Raw genomic sequence first — 16010 nt, 5'->3', positions numbered from 1 at the left:
TGTTCTAAAATTGGTGATAGTTGCACAATTTTGTAAATATATTAAACCCACTGAATTGTGCACTTTACACAGGAGAATTTTATACTATGTATATCTCAATAAAGCTGTTAAAAAAAACAACTCCTACTAATACTTAAAAAAAAAAAAAAAAAGTGGGATGCCTGGGTGGCTCAAGTCAGTTAAGCATCTGCCTTCAGCTCAGGTCATGATCCCAGGGTCCTGGGATGGAGCCCCGCATCGGGCTCCCTGCTCAGTGGAGAGCCTTCTTGTCCTCTCCCTCTGCCGCTCCCCTCCTTGTCTCTCTCTCACTGTCTCTGTCAAATAAAGAAATAAATAAAATCTTAGGAAAAAAAAAAAAGGTAAAGAAAAGAAAAAGAAAAAGGAATAAAGTAGTGAACCAAGTAGGAAAAAAAAAAACCAAAAAAAAGCTTCCCACAAAGGAAAGCCTGGCTTTACACAGGTAAACTCTAAAAAATATTTAAAGAAGAAATAATTCTAACACAATCTTTTCAGGAAAATAAAAGAGGAGAAAACACTTCCCAACTCATTCAATGAGGCCAATATTATCCAGGTACCAAAGTCATGAGAAGACAGATCACAAGAAAACTACAGACCAATATCCCTCATGAATACAGACACAAAAATCCTTAACAAAATATGAGCAACATTTAAAAGGGCTATATACCATGAGTTAAGATTAACCCCAGGAATACAAAGTTGGTTCAACATTAAAAAATTAATATAACATATTAATAGAACAATGGATAAAAGCCACATGACTATCTCAATAAATGCATGAAAATACACGACAAAATCCATTCATGATAAAAACTCTCCACAAACTACAAACAGGAGGAAATTTCCTCACTGATAAAGGGCACTTATGAAAAACCTACAGCTAACATTGTACTTAATGGTGAACAATTAAATGCTTTCCCCTTAAGATTAGGAACAAGGCAAAGAAGGATGTGTGCTCTTATCACTTTCTATTCAACGCTGTACTGGAAGTTCTATCCTACACAATAAGGGGGGGGAAGGAGGAGGAGGAAAAATTAAAGGCATTCAGATTTGAAAAGAAGAAACAAAACTGTCTTTATTTGCAGACCACATTATCTTGTGTGGAGAAAAACCTAAGGAGTCCGTATACAAAAAACTATTAGCACAATAAACGAGTTCATCAAAGCCACAGCATACGAGATCAATGTACAAAAATCAATTGCAGTTCTACATACTTAGCAATGAGAAATCCAAAAATGACACCAAGGAAAAAATTCCATCAAAAACTACATCCAAAAAGAACGAAATACTTAGGCATACCAAAAAGAATGACATACTTACAAAGGAAGTGCAAGCCCTGTACACTGAAAATTACAAAACATTACTAAGAAAAAGTAAAGATCTAAGTAAACGGAGAGACATTCCAGGTCCCTGAACTAGAAGACTCAATTATTATTAAGAGAGCGGTTCTTCCCAAACTGATCTGCAGATCCACAATACCTACAAAATTCCATAATTTTTTTTTTGTAGAAAATGACCAGTTAAATCGAAATTTACGTGCAAATTCAAAAGATCCACGGTAGCCAAAATTCTGAAAAAGTACTAAGTTGTAAAGACTTGCACGACTGGATTTCAAAACTTACTATAAAAGCTATGGCAATGAAGACACTGTGGTACTGGCCTAAGGAGAGACATATGGACCAAGGAACAGAAATCGGCATCCGGAGATAAATCCTACATTTACGGTCAACTGTGTTTTCACAGTGGCGCCAAGGCAATTTGATGGGGTAACGGATAGACTTTTTAATAAATGGTGCTGGGACAACTGGGACAGCCCCGTTCATAAGATGAATTTACATTTTACTTCATGCCACACAGAAAAATTAACTCACAATGAATTATGGACTTGAAAACTTTTTAAAGAGAACATGAGAAACTCTCTGTGCCCGTAGATTAGGAAACGACTTTTCACCAAAAACATGATCCATGAAACAAAAGGCTGGTAAGGTGGACTTTATCAAAATTAAAGATGCTTATACTATGCAAGACAGTATTAAGAAGATGAAAAGGCAGAGACTAGGAGAAGACATGTGCAAATCCTAGGACTGAGAAAGAACTTGTATCTAGAATATTTGAAGAAATGTTACAACTCAGTAAAACAAAAACAACCCAATTTTAAAATGGCCAAAGATCTGAATAGACATTTCACCAAAGAAGAAAAACATATGGCCAACAAGCACATGAAAAGATGCTCAAAATCTTTTCAACATTCTAATCTGCGTTATTAGGGAAATGCAATCAAAGCCAAAATGAGGTATCATTTCACATCCCAGTACTAAAATGGCTGTAATAAAAGAACAATAACATATGCTAAAAAAAAGCTCAAACCTGCTACTGACCTGTATAATTAAAAACAGTTAAAAATAGTAAATTTTATATATTTTATCACAATAAAAAAATTTTTTACAGCCCTAATACTTAAAAAAAAAAAAAGTAGTGAACAAAGTAGGAAAAAATGAAAATGATCTTCCCACAAAGAAACGCCCAGGTTTAGATGGTATCACTGGTGAGTTCTATCATATACATAAAAAAGAAATAACACAATTTTGCATAACCTCTCCCAGGAAACAGAAGAAAACACTTCCAGACTTATTCAGTGAGGTCAATTTAAATGCCTTAAAGTATAAAAGACATAAGATATTGGACCAGAAGTATTAAGAACTGAGTCCAATCCAGAGTTTGTTACCAACTAGTTGCATAGTCTTTGTCAAGTTACTTCATCTTGCTGGGCTTCAGTTCCTTTGTTTGTAAAATAAGAGAGTTGAGCAGAGAAATCCTTTCCATCTATATGATATAATTTTATGGTACATTTATTACCTAAAATTTTGTTTAAAATTTGCCCAGTCGTATAATTGGTATAACTTTTCTGGAAAACAACATGGCAATACGTATGCAGTAAGAGCCAGTTCACACTCTCTGACAAAGTTTTTCAACTTCTAGATATTTGTCTTAAGGAAATAATTTAACCAGCCAAAGAACACATAAGAAGATGGTCACTCTGGGGCGCCTGGGTGGCACAGCGGTTTGGCGTCTGCCTTCAGCTCAGGGCGTGATCCCGGCGATCTGAGATCGAGCCCCACATCAGGCTCTTCTGCTATGAGCCTGCTTCTTCCTCTCCCACTCCCCCTGCTTGTGTTCCCTCTCGCTGTCTATCTCTCTGTCGAATAAATAAATAAAATCTTAAAAAAAAAAAAAAAAAGAAGAAGAAGAAGAAGAAGATGGTCACTTTAACAAACCCCATGTCCAACAACAGTGGAGTAAGACAGTAACATAAAGAAATATACAATTACTAAAAATTAGTATGAAGATTATGGAAAATATTTGTTGTTAGGTAAAAATAATCAGAATACAAATGATTTAAATATGAAAATGTACACAGTATATAAATTATACACCAAAAAAAAGCATTTCTACTAATGAAAGTGGTATCAGAATTTTGAGTCTATAAGGTTTAAATTACAAAATAGTTTTTGAAATGCTGATACATTATATACTCAGAGAAAAAAATCAGAAACTTGTCCAAAGTACAGATATGAAATATCGAGATTATGTTGATAAGATTCTAAATTACTCTAGCTTGATTAATGCTTCCTAAGAGTGAGTATGAACCTAGGGCCTTCAGTAGAAATCTCAATGATTAAAACTTTTATCAGCTGATACTAGAATTATCAACAGTATTTTACTTGTCCTACCCAGTGTTGAGGTAAAGCCTAGAAGTCTGATTTTATCAAGTACTCATTCAAATACAGCTATAATACTGGGCAGTTCAAAATCCTTATACCTGATCATTTCATTTATCACTGTCAACCACTTCCAAGTTCTCACTTTAAAATTTCTCAGGCAGCCTTCATTTGTAAATATATAATCCACAAAACATCTGAGTTATACACCATTAAGGTTCCTCTCTCTTAAGGACAGAAAAGAAGCGAGCATCTAGCTTCTGGATTTTCCTTTGTATTCCATTCCTATGGCTGCCTGGCAGAACAGGGATTTCAAGAAGATCGTCTCAGCATTGCCAAGGTCAGTGGAGAGAATACTTGGTGAATGATCATGGGCACAATCCCAGTAATAGCAGGTTGAACCATAAGAAATAATTTCTGTATGTCAAAAGAGTAGACCATTGATAACTGCATATGGCTCAACCAATGTCAATGCGTCTGTATTAAGGAAAACTTTCTGTCCCCTTTCAACTCTGTAAAACCACTATCAAGGATTCTCTCCTTGATCTTTTCAATGAATATACTTATGTGAGTCATTATCTCCAAAACCAGAATTAAAGCAATTTTAAATTTTAATTTTTAAGCAATTTTTACATGTTTGCATTAAAATGAAGTGCTTTAACAGCAGCCAACCAAAGAATAAATATCAGAATTATCCCACTCTAACTCAATTCTTGTTAGTCAAGTTCCTCTTCACAAAGCATTAAGTTTTCACATTTTCAGAGCAATGCTTCTTCCACTTCCAACTGAAATCCATCCATATTGAGAGCAACTCACCTGAAACTACCATAGACTATAAGTAGAATGGAAATCAGAAATGTAGACACTTGACTGGAATCCACCAGGGAATAGGCCCTAGAGAAATAAGAGGGGGAAAAAAATTAGATCAGATGCCAGAAATCCTCATGGAGTTCTGGTGGAGTTCTATCCCACTAAGTTTCATTATTGTCTTTAAGTTAAAAAAAAAAAAAAAGAGTGTAAATTAGCATGCACAAAACAGCATAATTAAAATAATTCTGCTAATTTAACATATAAAGAATATGTTGTGTAGGTTCACAGCTATTATTAGTTAACACTCTAAGGATGTTAAATGGTATCAAAGTGAAAACCCCACCTCTGTACACCACATATGCCTACAATATCCACTCCCAATTCAAGAAGTACCAAAATATCTACCATCACTGTGCCAAAGATTAAAAAGTCTCAGTGATTAAACTGTTATCAGTTTACACCTGAACTGTCAATAGTATTTTACTGCTTTTCCTCAGTCATGAGATGAAGCCTGTACCTCTCTCCTGAACTCCATTTCCATTTTTATAATTGCCCACTGGTTCTCCCCATCTGGGAGTCCTACAGGAGTTCTTCCAAGACAACGAGGTCCCAAATTAAAGTCAGTATCCTTCCCTTCATGTACCTGATCCTTTCAAGGAATGGAATCACGATTCCTTCAGTTCAAAGCTAGAAGTCGGCTGCATCTCTGATACCCTCTTCTCTTACTTCACACATATAACGACAGTCAGCAAGTCCTGCAAATGCCACATGCCCAACTATCCCACTTCTCTAAATCCTACTGGCAAATTCTTTAGCTCCCTTCTATGGCTTGACCAACAGAAATCTTGTGTGTAAGTCTGTCCCCAGGAGTTAACCCTTCACACTAATCATTCTTGTTCGGGATTTTCCTAAAACAAATTTCTCTTCATTTCTTCATTCAGCAAATATTTAATGATGCCTCTGTGCCAGGCACTCTGCTAACAACTGCGGATACAATAACAAACAAGACTGTCTTGATCCCTCACTGAATGTTCTAAAGGAATAAAAAATTAAGCTCCATTCTTTCCAAAGGAATAAAAACGGAAAGCTAACACAAGCAAGTGAATCTAATCATGCAAAATGTTGTAAATGGGAGAGAGACGAGTACAGGGTCCTCTGAGAATATATACTAGGTGGATCCTATCAAGGAATTGGGCGGGGGGGGGGCTTCCTTAGGGGAATAGATGAATGAGGGAGATATAAGACACAATAATGGACTTGGTGATTGTTCATGGGAACTAAGAGAGCATTCCCAGCTTTCTGCTGAGCAGCTGGTGGATGGCTGGCTGTACCATTAAGCAAAAAAGGCAACATATGGAAGCAGATTCCTTGTATGTTGGGTTTTGGAATGTTGAGGAGACAGGTGGACATGTGGATCTAGAGCTCAGAAGCAGCTCTAAGCCAAAGATATATATTGGGAGCTCATCACTTTCAACATGGTAATTGAAACCATAGGTGTGCATGAGACTGCCTCGCAGCAGTGAGAAGAGGACCCAGGAAGAAAGCCTGAGAAACTTCTAAAATATAAAGGTCAGGAAGAAGGAGAAGCTGCAAAACAAACAGACACACCCCCCAAAATGAAAGAGAAAGAGGAAGAAAACCCAGAAAACCCAGGATGGCAGGGGGTGATAAGAGTGTCTCATAGAGGCAGCAAGATCAGATGGTGCCTGATTTAAACCCTTGCTCTACCACTTACCAGGAGTTACTCAACCTAAGTTCAGCTTCTTCACCTATAAAATGCAAATAATGGCACCTACCTTAAATAGATATTAAACAATCAAATGAGGGGTGCGCGTCGGTTAAGTGTCTGCCTTCAGCTCAGGTCATGATCCCAGGGTCCTGGAATAGAGCCTCACATGGGGCTCCCTGCTCCGCTGGGAGCCTGCTTCTCCCTCTCCCCCTACCCCTCCCCCTGCTTGTGCTCCCGCAAGAGCACACTCTCTCTCTCTGTGTCAAATAAGTACAATCTTTTAAAAGAAATCAAATGAGACAATTCCTATAATGAGCTGAATGCAGTAAGTACTCAATTAACAATCACTGTTAGTATTAACAGGGAGAGGTCACCCGTGCAGAGATAGTAAGATAAAAACTGAAGTGTCCACTGGATTTATTTACCATTTAAGTCACCTGTGATCTTAAGAACACTTTAAGGCGTGGTGGTGATGGGGGTCAGGTTGGAACTGGCGGAGAAGTTAGATTTAGGCAGATGGAGACTGACGTATTCATGAAAGGCACAAGGAAGGCAACAGCAGTGGGAGAGGAATGTAAGGGTAAGGGAGGCCTGCAAAAATTTTGTTTTAAAGATGTACTTATGTGAGAGAGACACACACACCGAATGCACATGCAGGGGGAAGGAGGAGCAGAGGGAGAGAGTCAGGCAGACTGTGCTGAGCGTGGAGCCCCATTCGGGGGTCGATCCCATAACCCCAAGATCACAACCTGAGCCAAAACTCAGATTACAATGCTTAACCAACTGCGCCACCCAGGTTCCCCAGGCCTGAATTAATTTTTCTTTCTTTCTTTCTTTTCTTTCTTTCTTTCTTTCTTCCTCTCTCTCTCTCTCTTTCTTTCTTTCTCTCTTTTTTTTAAAGATAGCAGATACTCAATCTTTTGTGTATGCTGACAGGCAATTATCCCAGTGAGGAGGGAAAGACTGGTGATTACAGAGGAGGAGAAGTTTCCTCTACTCTTTCTAAAAAACAGGACACACAGCGAGATTTCATGGTAAGATTTGTGGTCTGTAGTGTCACCTTTTTGATCTTCAGTTTTTAGAGGCACATACTGAAGTAACTCTGGGTGAAATGACAGGATTTTAAGGTTTGCTTTAAAACGTCCCAGAAAAGAAAAAAAAAGGTAGGGACAGATTTTTTTTTTAAAGGCAAAATTATTTTTTTAAACATTTTATTTATTTATTTGAGAGAAGAGTAGAGCAAGCAAGCGAGAGAGAGACAGAGAGAGCAAGAGCGGGTGTGGGGGGCAGAGGGAGAAGCAGACTCCCTGCTGAGCAGGGAGCCCGATGGGGGGCTCGATCTCAGGACCCTGAGATCATGACCTGAGCTGAAGGCAGACACTCAACTGACTGCGCCACCCAGGTGCCCGTAAAGGCAAAATTATTTTTAATTATTGAAGCTAGAATGATAGGTACATGGGAATTCATTATAAAGCTGACCCTTAAACAACCTAGGGGTCAGGGATGCTGACCTCCCTTCACAGTCAAAAATCCATGTACAACTTTTGACTCCCCAGATACTTAACTATTAATAAACTACTGTTGACCAAAAACCTTACCAATAACATCAACAGTTGACTAATACATATTTTGTATATTACATATTATATTTTTATAATAAAGCTAGAGAAAAGGAAATATTAAGAAAATCATAAGGAAAGTACATTTACAGTCCTGTAGTGTATTTACAAAAAAAAAAAAAAATCCACGTATAAGTGGACCTGTGCAGTTCAAACCCCTGTTATTCAAGAGTCAACTATACTCTTCTCTCTACTTTTGTGTATTTTGAAAACTTCCACAAAAAGTTAAAAAAGAAAAAAAACCCACCTTTTTTCACAGTAATATGAAAACTGGTGAGACAATTAAAAGTGTGAGAGGCAGATGAATACAGGAACGTCTGCTCTGGGTCATGAGTTCTGACCACAGCACCCCACAGTAGGCAACCACCCCTTCCTAAAATTTCAGTCAGCAGAGGGAATGGAGATGCAGGAGACAGGACAGCCACGCTAGCCTGTGTTCAGCAATGCAGCTGTGGCTGGCCAATGTGTCTTCTTTCAGACAGACAACGAGATGACGTAGACAGGGCTTACCCACCACAAGACTACATTTCATGTATTAGGAAAACTGATTCAAACAATTTCTCTTTATTTTAGAATTATGTTTCTTGCTTTGACTCTCGTTTTTGTACATATCTCTTCTTAAGATTCTGAAAACAAATGACCTCTGTTTAGAAGGAACATTTTCTTAAAATTAAAAACAAATTTTTGGGAAAACATCATATAATCATATGGTACAAAAATCAAAAACTATGTATATCAAAAGGTGCACAGCAGAAAGTCTCACTCCCATCTAGTTTCCCCCAGGCCTTCTTTAGATAACCACTTTTATTAGTTTCCTGTAGAGCCTTCTAGAATATATAACATAAACACATATTATTTTTCACCATTTCTTATACAAAAGGTAAGACTGTACTACCCCTACCCTCCTTTTACAATATAGCCTAGAGATCTTCCTATATATCAGTATGTGCAGATTTTCTCTTTTTAATTTTCTTTTAAGCTGCATAGTATTCTACTGTGTGGATACACTGAAAAACACAGGTTTTTTGTTTTTTTGTTTTTTTTTTTAAAAACAAATCCCTTTTAGATGGACACTGGTTGTATCCAAAAATTCTCTTAACCACGCTTGTACGATAAAAAGTGTAAGTTATACCTGCAATGCACACATGAAATGACACCTCTGTGTAAAACAAAGGCCTTAAAAGTGAGACTGCTGGATCACAGAGGAAATACACATGCAATTTGATAGATATTGCCAAACTGCCCTCCAGAGACATTATATCATTTTGCATTCTCACCAGCAACGGATTAGAGTTCCTCTTTCCAAAGCCTTGTCAACAGTGTCATGTAATTTTTGAATTTTTACCAATCTGAAACATGAAAATTGGTATTTCAATATTGCTTTCATTTGCATTAATTTTCTGATGTAATTAAAATTATAAAAATTGATTAGAAGTGAGCGTACATGGCTTTTCACATGATTAGGATAGTAGGCATTTTAAAAAATATATACATTTTTTCCAGATTCCAGAGCTATAATAAACAAAGGCAGACTTTTTTTTTTCCTCCTTTTTTAAAGGATCTTTTCTTTTGCTGGTGTTTTACTTGGACTGGATGCCTTGGCTTTTTTATACCCTTTGTATTCTGAAGCCTATTGTCATTACTTAAAACGTAGATTAGAGTCTAAACTTCCCAAACTCAGTTATCTTAAGATCCCCTACTACTATTGTTTATTCCTTTTGCTACATCTCTCAAATCCGTGGAGACTCTCCAGAGACCCATCACTTAAGACTTCTAGAAGTTTGGGGTTGAACTGCTACTAAACCATCTCTTTGTGTCTTTCAAAGATCCTCTGGGCTGTGCTCTTGTCTCTGTGGCTGACCATCTTGTAGTCACTGGCTTTCTTCAGTCTTTTTCAAGGCAAGGGTTTGACCATGTGCAAAATACCTCCTAAAGAGGCTGACCAGGGCTACCAGCCAATAAGCATTACCCACCGCAGAACTAAATACTAGTTTCAGAAAATGGTTTCTTCTAGACTGAACAGTTCTATTTTTCCAATCTATACAAGAAAATCTGGAGAAGGCTGACTCCTGATATATCCATGGTATTTTATAACTTACAATAAAATTTTAAGAGGTTATTTCATTGCAAACTGTACCAAGTATCACATAATTAGAAGTTATAAATTATTTCATGGGGTTATTTGAAATGTCATATTAGTTCAACTCAAATTACCATTATTTACAAAAAGCTCTTTAACACAAAGAATTACGGCTTAAAATTAATTTTAGCCAATTTGCATTTTAAAAACAGTATTGATTTTCTTTTTAAAAAATTACAAAAATGGGGGCGCCTGGGTGGCACAGCGGTTAAGCGTCTGCCTTCGGCTCAGGGCGTGATCCCGGCGTTATGGGATCGAGCCCCACGTCAGGCTCCTCTGCTATGAGCCTGCTTCTTCCTCTCCCACTCCCCCTGCTTGTGTTCCCTCTCTCACTGGCTGTCTCTATCTTTGTCTAATAAATAAATAAAATCTTAAAAAAAAAATTACAAAAATGGGGCGCTTGGGTGGCTCAGTCGGTTAAGCGTCCGACTCTTGATTTCAGGGGTCATGATCTCAGGGTCGTGAAATCGAGCCCCATGGTGGGTTCGTGCTGAACTCGTAGTCTGCTTGTTCCTCACCCTCTGCTCGCTCTCTTTCTCTCTCTCAAATAAATAAAAATATTTTTAAAAAATCACAAAATAATTCATGTTCATTGTAACAACTCAAACAATAGGTAAGAAGCAAAAGTACAACTGCCTCCTCCCTCCCGTCTCTACACTCCCATTCCCGAGGAGTAGACACTGTTTACAATTTGGTATGTGCATCCTTCTATATAAATTGTGAATGCAGAATGTATACACAGCCATAAAAACGGACACACACATATTCTTCTACAACTTACTTTTTTTGAAAATTCAACTACATACCAAGAGCTATTCTCCTCTATTGCCTTACCTTATTGGCCTTTGGGTATAAAATTAAGTCATGGAAAACCTGACAATGTAGAAAACATTCTTCTTTTTCTTTACTTTGAGAGAAATCTTCTATGTTCAATGAATACAACTTTTAATCACATACACACTATCTAAAAATTCTTATTTCTGAGCTCTTAACAATAGTAGGATTTCCCAATGCTTCACACTTTTTCATCTCACTTGACTTTCTAAATTAGGAGGGTAGACTGTTGTTCCTAATCTCAACAGAAACAAATGGATGCCTGTGCCTGTGTTGCTCTTTTTCGTCAATTTAAGATTTAGTGAAGACAGGAACATTTCTATTGCCCTTTTTCCAAAGGCAAACTATGGAATCCCACAGGTAAAAGATTATGTCCATATCCTGACACTGAAGAATCAAACCTGTGAAAAACATGAGGAAGCACTGCACCTTGCACTCTGGCAGATGCACTCTAACAACTCCTGTCAGGCCTGGAGGCTATCAAAAGCATTCATATTATACATAATAGTACATTTCAAACATGTATAGAAATCATTTTTGGAAAATAACGTCTGCTTATAAAATGTGAACATGCTAGCACATTTTGTCACAGGCACTGAACATGTTAGAACATTCTGCTACCTCAAACAACCTGACGGTGAAGTTTTTCTTTTTTCACATTTACCAGAAAACCTTCTGCCACTTATATTCCCTAAGTGTAGGGATTTCTTTGCATAGAGGCATTGTTTTATGAATCACTTAAGTTTACATCACTAGAGGTTGCCTGTGTCAAGTTTAAGTAGAAATATGTACACTTTAACAATTAAGTTTAAAAATCCCTGAGTACAGAAGGAACTATTTAGCTGATGATAAGCCTAGGATGTAGTTAGAAACACAAGTTCTCCCCCTCGCACCAGCTGTCTTAGTCAACAGTCTGCTGGGTCATGTTGTATCTTAATCAATACAAAGAAATACAAAAACAGCAAAAGTAAAGACTGAATGGAACATGAGCTCAAATACCAAACTGCACTGTCTAATATGGCAGCGATTAGCACTGAAACAGCCACTAGCCACTAGCCACATGTGCTTATTTAAATTTAATTAAAAATTTGGTTCACTGGTTATACTAGTTGAATTTCAAGTGTCCAATAGCTGGTGGCTACTGTATTGAATGTCCAGCTAAAGAACATTTCCATCAAAGCAGAAAGTTCTCCTGACTGCACTGACATATACTTGTATAGGAAGATGCCCATATTTTATTTCAAAACTGGGCTTCTGGGGTTTTCCTGGTGGTAAGAGCAACATGTGACATTTTACTGAGCGCTTAATTCTCACAACCGTTCTGTGAGGTTAGGTCCTACATGTCCACAACCCCGTAGCCAAAACAATACCTTGTAAACAGATGTGTTGCAGAACTCCAAACTTTTTGGATCTTACACAGAAAACACCCTCAATGGAGTCTAGTGCAGTATCCTACAATCAAATATTAATGTTTCTGTAGTGACACATGAATAACCACACTACATAAGGTAAATAAAGATTAGAAATCACTTCACAACAGCTTAGGTCAGATTTTGCTTCCAAATGAATTATAGAAAAACTCTGGGTCTTCAGAATTTGGGGTTTGGGAATTGTAGACCTGTGTGATTATCACTATTTTGAGGTGAGGAGCCAGGTGCAGGTCTGAACATAAGCAGCCTTACTCCAGAGTCTCCCAAATTGAGTTGATCATCTGATGACAAACTTGGGAGTCAGGAAGCTCCAGTTACTTTCTATCTTTAATTATACTAACACTAGCCATGTGATCTTCCCTGGGCAAGGCTTTACATCTTTCTGGTCTCTATAAAATCCGCTTTTGGCCTAGATAAACTTGGGAGGCCCAACTAATTTTTATTTTCAAGATTCTAGGTTTTTATATTGTGTTTTTCCTCCAAAAATTAGAAGTATTACAAGAAATATCCTTTTCTGTTTGGCTGATCACTGGCATGGTATATATAGGTAAATTAGCACTGTTTTCAGGACACTGAAAACTTTTACTTTTTTTTTTTTTTTTTTTAGTATAGCTGACATACAACGTTACATATTTTCAGGTGTACAACATAGTGATTCACCAAGTTTATACATTATGCTATGTTCCCCACAAGCTACCATACTACTGTTACACATAACTATTATAATATCATTGCTTATATTCCTTATGCTGTGCCTTTTATTCCTGTGACTTATTAATTCCGTACCTGGTTGGTTTAATCAACCCAGGGAAAATTCTTCTCTTGGGTCGCTTTCTAAAAAAATTGGCCAGCCCTAGGGTCTAACCACGGCTCTTTTGTTCCTTTGTCAAACAGACTGTTTAATAAAGGTTTTCACTGCTGATAATGATGGGAGAAGAGGGCCTCGTCCATACCTCTCTCCTCTCTTCTCTTGGTCCACAAAAAGAAGTGAAGAAAGAATCACCAGCACTTCAGAAGTATGAAGAGATCCTAGAACTTTAGTACAGAATTGGGGTCTGGGCTTTGAAGATACAATCAGAGTAGGGTAGGCAGGGAGGGAAATGTATTCCAAGGAAAAAAGGGTAGGTAGTCTGGCAATTCTAGTAAATCAAAGCCCCGCAATCTTCTTTATTTCACAGCCTCTTCCTATCCCATACTTCAAACTCTCCCAAAGCCATCAGCAGAAATGTGTCATCTCTCAAGACCTCCTAGTGAGGTGTTTTTGCCAGAGACTTGATGCACATTAAAGACAGGTACATACTCTAAACTCTGAAACAAAGGAATTCCTACTGAAATGCAAAAAGAAACTAAATACATGTATCTTAGATGTAACCAAAATCAGGTTAGCCAAATGTACTGCAGACAGACTTGGGAGACTTTGCCAAGTGATGTATTAAGCACAGGTTAGCTGTTGAGATATTTTATATGGTCACTATGAAAACCCCTAATTCTTTCACTACAGTCTCCCTTAATAGACAAAGACAAAAAGCTACCAGAAAGATCTCTCGTATACAGTAAGATTATATTCTACACCCTAAGATTTTTAGAACCATGCTGGATTTTATTTAGTAATTGCTCTCCAGTCAAACATCTATTTCTAGCTGCTTAACCAGCAAGTGCTTATAACACATATCCTGCTAAAAATCATGCCAAACTGAGACACAGAGAGTACTGTTCTATAATGTGTTCTGTGTGTCAGCCTTCCAGCTATACAATGAAAGCATTCTTATCCATCCAACAAACCAAGCAACTAATATTCCAACCCGGCACAGACAGTGCCCTAGACTAGCACTTCGCAAACTTTTTCATCTTGAAAACTATTTACATCTTGAAATGAAGACCCCTTATTGCTTTTGTTCCTGTGGGTAATAACAATTAGAAATTAAAAATGAGGAAAAACTAAAAACATTTACTAACTCATTTAAATATAACAAAACCATAACATGAGCATAATTTTTTGAAAGATTTATTATTTACTTTAGAGAGAGAGAAAGAGAGAGCAGGGGGGAGGGACAGAGGGAGAGGGAGTCTCAAGCAGACTCTGTGTTGGGTTGGTGCTGAGCTCAGAGCCCAACAAGGGCTTCATCTCACGACCCAAAGATCATGACCTAAGCCAAAATCAAGACTTAGACACTTAACTGCACCATCCAACTGCCCTGAGAGTAAATTTTTTTTAAAAGAGTAAGAACTATTTTCCAAAATGAAAAAGAATTTAGTGAGACAAGGGGCATTCTCTTACATTTCTGCACACCTCTTTAATGTCTGGCTTAAAAGGAAGAGAGCCGGACTCTTCATACCTGTTTCTGCATTCAGTCTGTTGCCATACATTGCTTTAGTTGAATGCTACAGAGAAGGAAATCTGGGCTTATACAGATGGGTAGCTGGAAAAGGGAGGGGTACTGTAATAACATTTTCAGATAACTGAGGATACTCTTCTTTGATACTACATAAAACTTCAGCAAGTGGTAATTTCTTAAAGGTTAGTTTCAAAGTGAAATCTGAAACCATACCAGTGAATTTTTTGTTATGTTAATCCAATGGATTATGGATTATGTTAAAATCCAATGGATTATACCGTACTCTGAATGGATCCTCTACCATGGATGATTTTGTAACACCATACATTTGTCATCTGGAAAATACTGGTTCATTGAGTTACATAGCTTTTCCACATGTTGTCACATTTCATTATACAATATCTGAAAAACCACGTTTGTTACTATCATTCCTGAGGTTAATGATAACAGATATAAATTTTCCAAAATTCTAATTTTCACTAAAAAGTTCAAATTTTATCACTGGTGAAAGTACTGTGTGTGTGTGTGATTTTTTTTTTTTAAGATTTTATTTATTTATTTGACAGAGAGAGACAGGGCGAGCAAGGGCAGAGACAGAGGGAGAGGGAGAAGCAGACTCCCCGTTGAGCAGGGAGCCCCAAGTGGGACTCAATCCCAGGACACTGGGTCACGACCTGAGCTGAAGGCAGACGCTTAACTGACTGAGCCACCCAGGCACCCCCCACCTTTTTTAAGTGACAGGTTCACTTTATTCATTTGGGAAAAACTGTCAAACATCAAAGTATGAATAACTCTAGTCATTCTTCAAGTAAAAATAGTATTCCAAGAAAAAAGTAGCGAGTTCAGTGGTAAGCATCTCACATAACTACACAAGTGTTTTTTCAAGAAAACCAATGGTACTTCAGTATACAGCAGAAGTGCTTAACGAGAACTTTCCATTTCATTATTAAAAAATGTGTTCTCAAGGGTTGAGATTTAGTGAAAGTAACTTTCACTGCTTCACCGTAAATGAAACTGCCTTTTTTTTTTTTAACAGTGTGTGCATGGTGGTGAAGAATATAGTGATTACTATAATAGTTTGATGCCACTACCCTGATTCCTGTTAGAGCCCAGCAATGGTCTTACCCACCACAACTTTTCACCATAAGAAAAAAAATTCAAAATGAAAAAGACAAATAACTTTAATGGCATTATGCAGTTTGGCCCTATAAGCCCCCTTAAAAGGGTCTGAGGAACTCTGAGGGATTCAAGGACCACACTTTGAGAACTGCTGCCTTATACATTTACCCACAAGCCCTGGCTATACAAACTGCTAGCATTTTCTCATATGCAATTCTAAAATCAGAAAACACCAAGAAGTAGTGAATAATCTTTT

The 16010-nt window shown here is 37.5% G+C and overlaps 1 protein-coding gene across 2 annotated transcripts in view; it reads right to left on the bottom strand.

Annotated features, from left to right (window-relative positions):
• The window catches only part of SPPL3 (signal peptide peptidase like 3), a 139863-nt gene that overhangs the window by 40658 nt on the left and 83195 nt on the right, over window positions 1-16010 (bottom strand). For both annotated transcript variants that reach the window (XM_087857273.1, XM_087857274.1), the window contains exon 2: window positions 4554-4631. In XM_087857273.1, the coding sequence (XP_087713399.1) occupies window positions 4554-4631 (78 nt within the window). The remainder of the gene's footprint in view (window positions 1-4553; window positions 4632-16010) is intronic.

The sequence above is a fragment of the Ursus americanus genome, chromosome 30 (assembly GCF_024610735.1).
Source record: "Ursus americanus isolate L20-20 chromosome 30, mUrsAme1.1.p, whole genome shotgun sequence".
Classification (NCBI taxonomy): domain Eukaryota; kingdom Metazoa; phylum Chordata; class Mammalia; order Carnivora; family Ursidae; genus Ursus; species Ursus americanus.
The sequence above is the reverse complement of the archived record's forward strand: the minus strand, read 5'-3'. Positions and strand labels throughout refer to the sequence as shown.